The 13,736-nt window shown below is 41.8% G+C and overlaps 1 protein-coding gene and 1 long non-coding RNA gene across 3 annotated transcripts in view; one reads left to right on the forward strand and one right to left on the reverse strand.

Moving 5' to 3' along the window:
- LOC133646399 (CAP-Gly domain-containing linker protein 4-like) overlaps window positions 1-13,736 on the forward strand; it is a 63,739-nt gene that overhangs the window by 34,468 nt on the left and 15,535 nt on the right. For both annotated transcript variants that reach the window (XM_062041720.1, XM_062041719.1), the window contains exons 10-11: window positions 4,626-4,799; window positions 4,884-5,003. In XM_062041720.1, coding sequence (XP_061897704.1) covers window positions 4,626-4,799; window positions 4,884-5,003 — 294 coding nt within the window. The remainder of the gene's footprint in view (window positions 1-4,625; window positions 4,800-4,883; window positions 5,004-13,736) is intronic.
- On the reverse strand, window positions 4,409-13,098 carry LOC133646401 (uncharacterized). The gene is made up of 4 exons (XR_009825279.1): window positions 12,850-13,098; window positions 5,123-5,213; window positions 4,870-5,027; window positions 4,409-4,787 (listed from the first exon to the last, which is right to left on the reverse strand). It is a non-coding gene; the product is annotated as an uncharacterized LOC133646401 (long non-coding RNA).

Consider the following 13,736-nt stretch of genomic DNA (forward strand, 5'->3'; position numbering starts at 1 on the left):
TTGTGCAAGCAAACATGTGCTTAACATCTTCACATGTTTAGGTATTTGTGTGTTTAATGTGTTAATATCATAGTGTACTAGGATTGGTAAATATCGTGTATTGATTTTGTTTTGAAATAACACATACGTGTTTCGTAATTGCTCGCTCTGGCTAGCTCACAACTTCTTCAACATGTCGTGGAGCTCTGTCTCTGTTGGATGTGGGGTTAAGAATTGTTCGAATTGATCGTGGTTAGAAAAAGAATTCTACAGATGCCCGCTTTCAAAATTTATTTTCAAGCACAAAGATCCGGGGAAAGCACTTTGCAGTCTTTGCAATGGGAAAGTGATCAATTATGGTGGCAAAGGTTGGTTGTCATTGAAACAGTATTGTGAGGGAAGCAAACATGCTGAAAAGAAAATATTGAGAACAAAATATCTACAAACTGCCTGGTGAGTCATATTACTTAGTAAGTAATAATATGGCATTTTGCTGGGAACAAGTAGTTATGTCTCATGACGGCGTGGCTGGGTTGTTAGAGCTGCCGTGCCAGCAACCTGAGGGTTCCCGGTTCGAGCCTCGACTCCCGCCATCCTAGTCACGTCTGTTGTGTCCTTGAGCAAGACACTTCACCCTTGCTTCTGATGAGTCGTGGCAGCTCCCACCATCAGTGTGTGAATGGGTGAATGTGGAAATACTGTCAAAGTGCTTTGACAGTTTGTACTAGGATTGAAAAGCGCCATACAAGTATAACCCATATATATACCATTTAAAATACTAAACCTAACTTGTACTAGATCTAGTGCTGCATGGCCAACGTTGCCCCAAAAGCACTATAAGCCATAATCATGAATTTATTAAGATTACATGTAATAAAAAGCTTCATGTTATAATTGAACAAACTTGTAGAAGATACCATGAATGCAATATTACATCCATGACTTTACTAAGTGATTCACTAGTTCAACAAAATATTTGAGTTTTTACAATTGCAATATTTGTTATCATAATTATCATTATTCTTAGATGTATTTGAAACTTCAAATTGAACTTTTCATACATGAAAACACTAGCTCTTGGGCTATTTTCTTTGGATTTCATTTTTACAGAATTTCTATGTAGAAGAATGCCTTCCAAAGCATCTTAAAAATTATATAATCTCTGCAACCTCAGTGGGCCTGTGAACCCCTAAAAGGTGCCCATTCGACCACCAGTTGTTATTTTTCAATTCCTATATTTTTACCTCACTGGGATCCCTGGAATAATAACAAATCATAAGTCCATCCATTTTCTACCACTTGTCCCTCTCGGGGTCGCGGGGGCCTGGAGCCTATCCCAGCTGTAGGAATATTAATTCGGTGTTAATATTTAAGCGGGCCCCTCTGTTGTTCGGCTCCGAAGTCAAGAAGTTTTAGAAACCCTGCTGAGCAGAACCAGCAGCCAGGATAGTGACAAGTGGTGACCAGGCTAGCAAGCATTAATGTAGATGGAGACCAAACGTAAACAGAGTGGTTAAATAGAACATTTTAAAATTTAAGTAGCAAACTGTCAGGCACAGCTTTTGGAGTGTGCATTTTCTGTAGAAACCATGCCATGTTTGTTGCGTTTGAACATTGGAAAACCTTATATCTAAGCGATAATACATTCTACATTCTATCTTAAAGTGGACCAGTATGCAAAACCAGCATTGTTCCAGTCGCAGCTATTGTTTTAAACAAATTATAGCTTACTTGCGCATATTTATTTATTTGTATTTATTTATTAATTCATGGTAGTTTTATCTTACTGTCTTTTATTAACTTTTTCTGTGACTCTGTTTTTATTGTTTCATGTGATTTTTTCTTCTTCTGGTCCTGGTCCCAGGCAGTACTTTGTCATGTCATGTTGTGATTTTTTGTGTGTTAATACCTTTGTGTGTTTTAGTACCAAATTTTAAATCAAACCATGGAGGCATGGCGTAGAGATTTATAAAACAATCTTGCCTTCCTTCATACATCCTCTAAGCAAGCTGTTTGGAATTTGCCCAATTTGTGAAATTTTTCCCAAGTGTGACATCAGCGGATATCTTCATAAATGGTAAAGATTTATCCAAAGACCTTTGCGTGAGTCCACCTTTGTAGTCAGACGCTGTAGTCAATAAGCTTCTTCTTTTTCTCTATCTTGTTGGGAGCAGACTGGTTCGTACATGTGCATGCATCCTCCGCTCTTGCCATTTTTAATACAAAGTAGCGTATAGTTGTAACTTATATTTGTCAACAGACTTGATATGGAAGCGCTAAAACTGCAACATGGGTGATGGGGAGAAAAAAACCCCACATATACATGTTACATGTATATGTGGAAGGAAGTGTTTTAAATCTAGAAAAAAAATCGCAATAGGAACACAAACATTTTTGAATGCCGAGTAATTGAGTACATTCAAATCTCACCTTCTAAATTATACTTGTAAAGCGCAACGTTAGAACAAACACGCTACAGGCGACACGTGCAAAAAAATCACAAAGAGCTTGAGAGTGGACACTGCTCCATGGACATGGACAAATCCAAAACTCTGGAACCGCACAAAATGAATACTGACTGACTATCAATTATATCCTGGTTTTTCCCCAGCAATAAGACTACAATAGCATGGTTTGATGTATGTCATTTACGGATGCCACATGTTTTTTTTAATCATCCGGTTTTATATGAACTTTAATCCAAAACGTCAGAACAATAACTTTTTGGTTTTGGTGCTTAGTCTGTCTGAAAGGGACAAAACAGTACCAACAAAATTTGGACGAAATTACCTATTTGGTACCCTTTCTGTACAGCATAAATTGTATAAATGTATGGATTTGACTTTATAATACATTTTGTTCATATGGTCAAAAAACTGATTCAAAGACAATGCATAATAGATAAAGACGGTAAAGACTGTTCTGACCAGAACGATTCTTGATTCACGTCTTTACCACCTGTCAATAATATTGCCCTGTAATGTAGTCTACTGACCCAAGAATATTGTTGAAACTTGTCTGGGTGGGTTTTTGTGGTTCCTGTGCCCTCTGGAGTTTATAGATTTATTGTACAGGGGTAATATTCAGAGGTTTTGGTGGCTGATTGATCTTGACGTGACTGGAATAGTGCACCTTAAAGTAGCCAATGGAATGCTGTGATTGATTGTCCAATTAGGTAGAGTTTAATAACCAGGGCACAGACAGGCTGAACAGTCTTGGCAGCAATTTATCACTTTGTGTGTGTATTTATATATGCGTGGCGTGCAAGGAATGCAAGGTTGTGTGTGTCAGCACCTCCTTCCACCCCAGGAACTAGACTAATTTATGACCGGACTTTCTCTGAGCTTTTATTAGACATTTACAGTCTCTCAGTGCCACCTGTGTTTTTTGTGACTTACTGGCTCAGCAATGCAGAGAGTTTTGGTTGGAGTGTCGATAAACTTACTGGGTCACTGTGAAACCCTTTCATTTCTCTAACCACAGGTGGATGATGGGAAGTTTCAGGTTGGACACGAATTGAAAGCTAAAGGTCAAGTGAAAAGAAATGTTTGATATTCTAAGAAGGTGTGTACGTTTCTCCCCGGTGTCTGCAAAGTAAGGACGCATCTTTACGACAGCAATTAGCAAATGTCAGCCTGATGTACGACTTTCTCCTTGTCTGTCACTTTAGAATGAATTGCACAAAGGTACATTCACATTAAGCCTTGCACGTTAAATTATCTTGCACAATTCCTGTTGTTTTTTTTTGCGAGGGCAGACTTTGTTGACATAGGTAATTACATCAAACCATTAAAACAATCACTTCTAACATGAGAAATATGGTATACGTAGGCTCTTAGCAATTTAAATTTTTTCTCTTTAGGTTTTCCAAGTTGAATTTTGTAGCCTCCCTGGATTGTTTTACAACACTAGCTTTGTTTGTAATGAAATATCCTCTACCCTAACCTCCAAATCACTCTGCTGTAGTCTTAGAGTGTATCGTATCTCCTCATGAGAACCAGCATCCTCTGCAGCTGACGTGTTTTGCATAATCAATTTTCTTCCTGAAAATTGTCACTCTGACAAAAGACAGAGCTAAAGCAAATGTTCACTCCAGATGATCTTCGGATGATTTGCATGTCGTGTATGTATAATGTTTGCATTTGCAACTTAGACAATCAGGAATTGTATTGTAATCATACTGTATTGCTGCTGGCTTCTGTTTAAGGCCAAGGATTGAAAATCAACTTATTGCAGAGTTTGAGAGCGTTTTTAAATGTATTTATTTGAAGTGGAGCCTCATTCTCTGCCAAAAGAGCTTCACAACAGATTCAGTGAGTTATCCTCCAAGTGGTTTACTTGGTATTGATTGTCTGTGACTGTCTAAAAGTTGGAAACTTAATCAAGTGATGCATACAAATGGATCATTCTGAAACATGAAGACATTACACAGCAGGCACCATCCTGTTTTTATTGTTCAATCAACATTGTTCAAGCTTCCTCATGTAAGCATTATTAAATGATACATTCCGTATTAAAATATGAAGTGCCTTCTTTTCCAATAAACACATCAGAGTGGTTAATGTTGCAACTCGTATCAACAGTGCTGACATTTTGTGCACTTCATGAAATTGTAGTCTGTATTTCTCTTTGTCATTTGATCACAGGTGTTTTCTCCCAATCGCTCTCCTCTTCTTCATCCTCACTGGACTCCCTTCATGGACGGCGTCTTAGACCGCATCCGAGGCAACGTCTTTCTGTCAGGCAGCAATGGGAGCAGAGTCCTCGGAGCACACCCTCCCCAGGCCTTCGCTCTTCTCCTGGCGTAGCTGCAACAGGAAGTCGGCATTATTTTACCACAGGAAGATTGAAGGTCTATTGGAATATATTTTAATTGAAATCCTCTCTGACCATTTCCATCCTAGGTCTACGAAGCCTATCCCCCACTGCTAGGGGCCCTGATGTGCGCCTGGGGGACAGAGTGCTGGTCGTTGGCCAGAGAACCGGCATAGTTCAATACAATGGGAAGACCAGCTTTGCTCCAGGTTAGATTCTACAATTGTTGCAATCTGTGTGTATATATAATTGGCAGTTGAAAACACCATAAATTGCATTAAATAAATTGTATTCACTCAGGTGACTATAGGTGACTGTGTGTACATACCACGTATAAACCACGGCTGTTTAATTGGTGGGCCAGAGGCCAAATCTGGCCCTGGAATGACGCCATACCAGCCCCCGAGTTTAGTTCAAATCTTGGAAAACAAACATTTTTGCAGCAAATTCAAATAAATACAAGAGGGCTCTCCTTCTGTATAGTGGAGCATGGACCTCTGCAGGATACTGATCCTTGCACTGACATTTTAACCTTACAAGTAAACATAGAACATCCATCCATCCATTTTCTACCGCTTATTCCCTTCGGGGTCGCGGGGGGCGCTGGAGCCTATCTCATCTACAATCGGGCGGAAGGCGGGGTACACCCTGGACAAGTCGCCACCTCATCGCACTGGGGTCCAAAGTTGTGATTTACATAACTAAGGCGTTCACCAAAACCTTTTTTAAGTCCACTCCTTTTTGGCAGTAACTTTTTTTTGGGTAATATTATTTAAAATAAGGTGTTGCTGTAGCTTGTTTACTTGAGATGCAGTCAGTAGTCATTTGTTCAACGTATTTAGTTATACAGGTAGTGTTCCTCAAGATTCCCATTTAGGTCCTTTTCTTTTTTCATCATTTGGGCTGTTCAACCTGTGGCCTGCGAGTTCAATTGAAAAAACTTGTGAGAAACACACAATTTTGTAGCAGATTCTTAAAAAAATAGATTGCTGTCGTAGAGATGATCTTTGACTAGCTTTTTGCAGAAGGTCCTTAAAAACAACAGAGCACTCCTGTCTGTAACTGACCAAATAAGTAGACTAAATCAAATGTGTACTGTGAAGGATGCTGTTTAACCGATATATACACTACCGTTCAAAAGTTTGGGGTCACCCAAACAATTTTGTGGAATAGCCTTCATTTCTAAGAACAAGAATAGACTGTCGAGTTTCAGATGAAAGTTCTCTTTTTGTGGCCATTTTGAGCGTTTAATTGACCCCACAAATGTGATGCTCCAGAAACTCAATCTGCTCAAAGGAAGGTCAGTTTTGTAGCTTCCGTAACGAGCTAAACTGTTTTCAGATGTGTGAACATGATTGCACAAGGGTTTTCTAATCATCAATTAGCCTTCTGAGCCAATGAGCAAACACATTGTACCATTAGAACACTGGAGTGATAGTTGCTGGAAATGGGTCTCTTTACACCTATGTAGATCTTGCACCAAAAACCAGACATTTGCAGCTAGAATAATCATTTACTACATTAGCAATGTATAGAGTGTATTTCTTTAAAGTTAAGACTAGTTTAAAGTTATCTTCATTGAAAAGTACAGTGCTTTTCCTTAAAAAATAAGGACATTTCAATGTGACCCCAAACTTTTGAACGGTGGTGTATATATATATATATATATATATATATATATATATATATATATATATATATATATATATATATATATGTATATATATATATATATATATATATATATATATATATATATATATATATATATATATATATATATGTGTATATATATATATATATTTGTGTATATATATATATGTATGTATATATATATATATATATATATATATATATGTATATATATATATATATATATATATACATGTATATATATATATATATATATATATATATATATATATATATATATATATATATATATATATATATATATATATATATATATATATATATATACATATATTAGGACTAATAGTGAAGGGAGAAGTCTGGCCCTCCGATCTTTCCGGAAATATGGCCCCCAAAACAATTTAGTTCAATATCTGTGGTAAATATAGTCCAGAGCCTGTATGTATAATCACGTTTTAAATGTTTTTTTTATGTTTTATACCCTTTTTGTCAAAATAAATTTTTGGTATTGCAAAAACACACACTGCAATATTTACCCCCCAAAAATTCAAAAGTCAAATATTTGATTTGAAGTAATTAGAGCCTTAAATAGGTAAATGATTCACAACAACATTAATTTTGATTCCTAATAGTGGTTTGAGCATTGACCGTTTTAAATAATAAAATCTAAAATTATAAGACCCTTGAGGGTTCCACTCATAGTGTTAAAAGTGAGTCATCCATCCATCCATCTTCTTCCGCTTATCCGAGGTCGGGTCGCGTCATATATACTGTATTTATTTTACTTTCAACGCTTAAATTTGTAGATCAACTTCAGATCAATCTGTTTAAATTACGTTTTTCTTTTTTCTTTTTTTTTAAGGTTTTTGGATGTTTTATACCCTTTTTGTAACCCCTTTTTGTATGGTATAAATAAAAAGTATGCCATATTTTCCCTCTAAAACTCAGAAGTCCAATATTTAATGTGAAGTAGTTGGAGCCTTAAGCGGTCAATAGGTTTGCTTTTGATTTTGATTCAGAACGATTGTTTGAGCATTGACCGTTTTAGATAAAAAATAACATTACAAGACCCTTGAGGGTCCTTCTCTTAAAAGTGTTAAAAGTACGTCATATATATATTTTACTTTGAACGCTTGAATCTCTAGATCAACTTCAGATTTATCCGTTAATATTAGGTTTTTGTTCATCGTTTATGTTTTTGTATTTTGTATTTCCTTTTTGTAATAGAAACCCCCTTTTTTGTATGGCTAAAAACAAAAAATATTTCCTCCAACAACTCAAGTGAAATATTTGATATGAATTAATTGGAGCCGTAAATAGGTCATAATTTCACAACAACAGCGATTTTAACTTGTAATAACTTTTTGATGATTGACCATTTTTAAGAAATAATATTACAAGACCCATGAATCATTGAGTGTCCCACTCATCCATCCATCCATTTTCTACCGCTACTCAAAAAAAGTGTTAAAAGTAAGTCATATATAGATTTTTTTTTTTTACTTTGAACGCTTAAATCTCCATATCAGCTTTAAATCTACCCGTGGATAATAAGCTTTTGTCAATCTTTTGTGTTTTTGTATGTTGAATGCCCTTTTTGTCAAAGAAAACCTTTTTTTTTAATAGACCAACATATGCAATATCTCCTGCCCTAAAATTAAACATTTGATATGAGGTAATTGTAGCCTTGAATAGGTCAATAATTTCTAACATTGATTTTGATGTGATTAAAATGTATCAATAAAAATATCATTAATAATAAGGACATCACTAAGAATAGGAATATCACTAACAATAACAATAACATTAACAATAACATATCAGTATAGCAATACAAATATCATTAATAATAAGGACATCACTAAGAATAGGAATATCACTAACAATAACAATAACATTAACAATAACATATCAGTATAGCCTCCTCTCTGAGCTGCCACCTTACCGTGGTAGAGGAGTTTGCGTGTCCCAATGATCCTAGGAGCTATGTTGTCCGGGGGCTTTATGCCCCCTGGTAGGGTCTCCCAAGACAAACTGGTCCTAGGTGAGGGATCAGACAAAGAGCAGCTTGAAGACCTCAATGAAAAATAAAAACTATGGACCCAGATTTCCCTCGCCCGGACGCGGGTCACCGGGGCCCCCCTCTGGAGCCAGGCCCGGAGGTGGGGCACGATGGCGAGCGCCTGGTGGCCGGGCCTGTCCCCATGGGGCCCGGCCGGGCACAGCCCGAAGAGGCAACGTGGGTTCCCCCTCCAATGGGCTCACCACCCATAGCAGGGGTCATAGAGGTCGGGTGCGATGTGAGCTGGGCGGCAGCCGAAGGCAGGGCACTTGGCGGTCCGATCCTCGGCTACAGAAGCTAGCTCTTGGGACGTGGAACGTCACCTCGCTGGGGGGAAGGAGCCTGAGCTAGTGCGCGAGGTGGAGAAGTTCCGACTAGACATAGTTGGACTCACTTCGACGCACAGCAAGGGCTCTGGAACCAGTTCTCTCGAGAGGGGCTGGACTCTTCTACTCTGGCGTTGCCGGCAGTGAGAGGCGACGGGCTGGGGTGGCAATTCTTGTTGCCCCCTGGCTCAGAGCCTGCATGTTGGAGTTCAACCCGGTGGACGAGAGGGTAGCTTCCCTCCGCCTTCGGGTGGGGGAACGGGTCCTGACTGTGGTTTGCGCTTACGCGCCAAACTGCAGCTCAGAGTACCCACCCTTTTTGGATTCACTCGAGGGAGTACTTGAGAGTGCTCCCCGGGGTGATTCCCTCGTTCTACTGGAGGACTTCAACGCTCATGTTGGCAGCGACAGTGAAACCTGGAGAGGCGTGATTGGGAAGAATGGCTGCCCGGATCTGAACCCGAGCGGTGTTTTGTTATTGGACTTTTGTGCCCGTCACAGATTGTCCATAACGAACACCATGTTCAAACATAAGGGTGTCCATATGTGCACTTGGCACCAGGACACCCTAGGCCGCGGTTCCATGATCGACTTTGTAGTTGTGTCGTCGGATTTGCGGCCTCATGTTTTGGACACTCGGGTGAAGAGAGGGGCGGAGCTTTCTACCGATCACCACCTGGTGGTGAGTTGGCTGCGATGGTGGGGGAGGATGCCGGACAGACCTGGCAGGCCCAAACGCATTGTGAGGGTTTGCTGGGAACGTCTGGCAGAGTCTCCTGTCAGAGAGAGTTTCAATTCCCACCTCCGGAAGAACTTTGAACATGTCACAAAGGAGGTGCTGGACATTGAGTCCGAATGGACCATGTTCCGCGCCTCTATTGTCGAGGCGGCTGATTGGAGCCGCAAGGTAGTTGGTGCCTGTTGTGGCGGTAATCCTAGAACCCGTTGGTGGACACCGGCGGTGAGGGGTGCCGTCAAGCTGAAGAAGGAGTCCTATCGGGTTCTTTTGGCTCATAGGACTCCTGAGGCAGCGGACAGGTACCGACAGGCCAAGCGGCGTGCGGCTTCGGCGGTCACGGAGGCAAAAACTCGGAATGGGAGGAGTTTGGGGAAGCCATGGAAAACGACTTCCGGACGGCTTCGAAGCGATTCTGGACCACCATCCGCCGCCTCAGGAAGGGGAAGCAGTGCACTATCAACACCGTGTATGGTGAGGATGGTGTTCTGCTGACCTCGACTGCGGATGTTGTGGATCGGTGGAGGGAATACTTCGAAGACCTCCTCAATCCCACCAACACGTCTTCCTATGAGGAAGCAGTGCCTGGGGAATCTGTGGTGGGCTCTCCTATTTCTGGGGCTGAGGTTGCTGAGGTAGTTAAAAAGCTCCTCGGTGGCAAGGCCCCGGGGGTGGATGAGATCCGCCCTTGAGTTCCTTAAGGCTCTGGATGCTGTGGGGCTGTCTTGGTTGACAAGACTCTGCAGCATCGCGTGGACATCGGGGGTGGTACCTCTGGATTGGCAGACCGGGGTGGTGGTTCCTCTCTTTAAGAAGGGGAACCGGAGGGTGTGTTCTAACTATCGTGGGATCACACTCCTCAGCCTTCCCGGTAAGGTCTATTCAGGTGTGCTGGAGAGGAGGTTACGCCGGATAGTCGAACCTCGGATTCAGGAGGAACAGTGTGGTTTTCGTCCTGGTCGTGGAACTGTGGACCAGCTCTATACTCTCGGCAGGGTCCTTGAGGGTGCATGGCAGTTTGCCCAACCAGTCTACATGTGTTTTGTGGACTTGGAGAAGGCATTCGACCGTGTCCCTCGGGAAGTCCTGTGGGGAGTGCTCAGAGAGTATGGGGTTTCGGACTGTCTGATTGTGGCGGTCCGCTCCCTGTATGATCAGTGCCAGAGTTTGGTCCGCATTGCCGACAGTAAGTCGGACACGTTTCCAGTGAGGATTGGACTCCGCCAAGGCTGCCCTTTGTCACCGATTCTGTTCATAACTTTTATGGACATAATTTCTAGGCGCAGTCAAGGCGTTGAGGGGATCTGGTTTGGTGGCTGCAGGATTAGGTCTCTGCTTTTTGCAGATGATGTGGTCCTGATGGCTTCATCTGGCCAGGATCTTCAGCTCTCGCTGGATCGGTTCGCAGCTGAGTGTGAAGCGACTGGGATGAGAATCAGCACCTCCAAGTCCGAATCCATGGTTCTCGCCCGGAAAAGGGTGGAGTGCCATCTCCGGGTTGCTGAGGAGACCCTGCCCCAAGTGGAGGAGTTCAAGTACCTCGGAGTATTGTTCACGAGTGAGGGAAGAGTGGATCGTGAGATCGACAGGCGGATCGCTGCGGCGTCTTCAGTAATGCGGACGCTGTATCGATCCGTTGTGGTGAAGAAGGAGCTGAGCCGGAAGGCAAAGCTCTCAATTTACCGGTCGATCTACGTTCCCATCCTCACCTATGGTCATGAGCTTTGGGTTATGACCGAAAGGACAAGATCACGGGTACAAGCGGCCGAAATGAGTTTCCTCCGCCGGGTGGCGGGGCTCTCCCTTAGAGATAGGGTGAGAAGCTCTGCCATCCGGGGGGAGCTCAAAGTAAAGCCGCTGCTCCTCCACATCGAGAGGAGCCAGATGAGGTGGTTCGGGCATCTGGTCAGGATGCCACCCGAACGCCTCCCTAGGGAGGTGTTTAGGGCACGTCCGACTGGTAGGAGGCCACGGGGAAGACCCAGGACACGTTGGGAAGACTATGTCTCCCGGCTGGCCTGGGAACGCCTCGGGATCCCCCGGGAGGAGCTGGACGAAGTGGCTGGGGAGAGGGAAGTCTGGGCTTCCCTGCTTAAGCTGCTGCCCTCGCGACCCGACCTCGGATAAGCGGAAGAAGATGGATGGATGGATGGATATCAGTATAGCATAACTAAAGCATAACAATATATCGCTAACACTAGCTACACAATTTCATTGACAATATCAATGTAAAAATAACAGAACAATACCAATAAAACAACAATAAGAACAACAACAACAAGGTAACACACAGACTCATTGTGAACATCTATTACAGACCAAAGATGATCTTTGCAAGTGGGCCTGTGGCAAATGGTGCACTAGTGAACTACTCTTTTTCTGTCAGTAATGTGCACTGTTTAGCTTGTGCGCTGCCTCGGCTGGGGTTGCGCCTGCTGCTCTCCCCTCTCTTGTTCTGCAGCCCTGCTTTGGAGGACCAACTATGCTGTTGACTGCATGACGGGCAGGCGGGTCCTTGTGACCTTTGCTGGCACAATGACGGCTTTGCCTAGAGCAGGGGTGGGCAATTAATTTTTACCGGGGGCCGCATGAGCTACCCGAGCACTGCTGGAGGGCCACATCGACAATATTTCAATTAAATTTTGCTCAATATTATTTTTGATATATACCGTAAGATAAATAATAATAATAATAATAATAATAATAGTAATACTTCAACATAGTGTGTGTAACAGCATTCCATTACTAATATATATAAATTAACATTAATAATAAATGACAGTAAAATAAGCACACGTATGACTGAGGAGTCATAGTGTAACTTTGTGTGGTGTTTGAGTTGTCCGACTTTTTGTGTGGCCTTAAACGCACCAGTGGTTTAGTGCTATGCGTGTTGGTGACAGATGACAAGTTGGTTTTGGCCTGGTTTGTACGGCAGAAAATGACTAGTTTTTCGAGATAGAATTGTTTTACTCATGTTTTTGGTGTGGTTATGTCCGAATATAAACAGTTTTGTTCAATAAAGTGATCGATATAATTCCTGTCCTCGAAGCATCTCGATAGACGTTACAATAATTGAACGGTGTTCAATTGAACGGTGTTGACGAACACCATTAGGGCCGCTTGTTGTCACTGTCACTCAAAGTTGCATTGCAAAATTCCATAGAATAAATATGTTTATTTTGTTTATAATTCAGATGGGATTTGATTTGGTGCGCGGCATATACTTGCTGCGCGCAGCAGACGCTTGAACAGTGCGCAATTGCGCAGGCACGCACCTTAGGTGAGGGGACGTTGCTTTGCAGTTCATGTGTTGTTGAAAACACGGCATTCCTCATCAACTTTTCTCTTTTTGGCGTCTCGGGTGTAAACCGTGCATCACTTGTCGCTGCATGTGCACCTTCACTCGCAGGTTACACACGGACACACGCCCATAAATAATACTTTTCAAAATAAAAGCAGCACAGTTGTATTGCGCGCAGGACATAGATGTTTTTTCAACTTTATTTTGTAATTGCAGTTGTTCACATTCACTCACAATCACGCATACGTCCACACGGAAGTAATACAAATAACGATTTTCAAAACAAAAGCAGCACCGTTGTATTGCACACTCGACATAGATACTTTTTTAAATTTATTTTGTAATTTATAATTGGCCTCACGCGGGCCGGACAGGGACGCACAAAGGGCCGGATGCGGCCCGCGGGCCGCAGAATGCCCAGGTCTGGCCTAGAGTCTCCAAAAAATGTGCCTCTTGTAATGTTTTGTGCCATTCCATTAGGGTTCAATGTTTGTGAAAACCACAAAGGCATTGTAACAGGAATATGATTAAAAGGGTGTGGTGCCGTTTGTGGGACAGTCCTTCTGCAAGAGTCAGGGGAACAAGGATTTTGGGTGTTTTTTTAGGTGGAACAAACCTGCAAAAAAGATTACATCATATGACAAACATTATTTTATAAATTTTTGACAAACACAAAACAAAGAATATTCCAGTTATTTCAAATAATCATAATAAGTGGCAGCATTTGTACAATACCAAAAGGTAAATATGAATGCTAAATGTGAATTATACCAAAACTGATGCAAAATTGTGCTTACCTGGTCAAAAACATGTTTCTCCAGGATCTTAAACCTCTGGCAAGCGTTCAAGTTGCATGAATCT

The sequence above is a fragment of the Entelurus aequoreus genome, linkage group LG03, assembly GCF_033978785.1.
Source record: "Entelurus aequoreus isolate RoL-2023_Sb linkage group LG03, RoL_Eaeq_v1.1, whole genome shotgun sequence".
In the NCBI taxonomy this organism is placed as follows: domain Eukaryota; kingdom Metazoa; phylum Chordata; class Actinopteri; order Syngnathiformes; family Syngnathidae; genus Entelurus; species Entelurus aequoreus.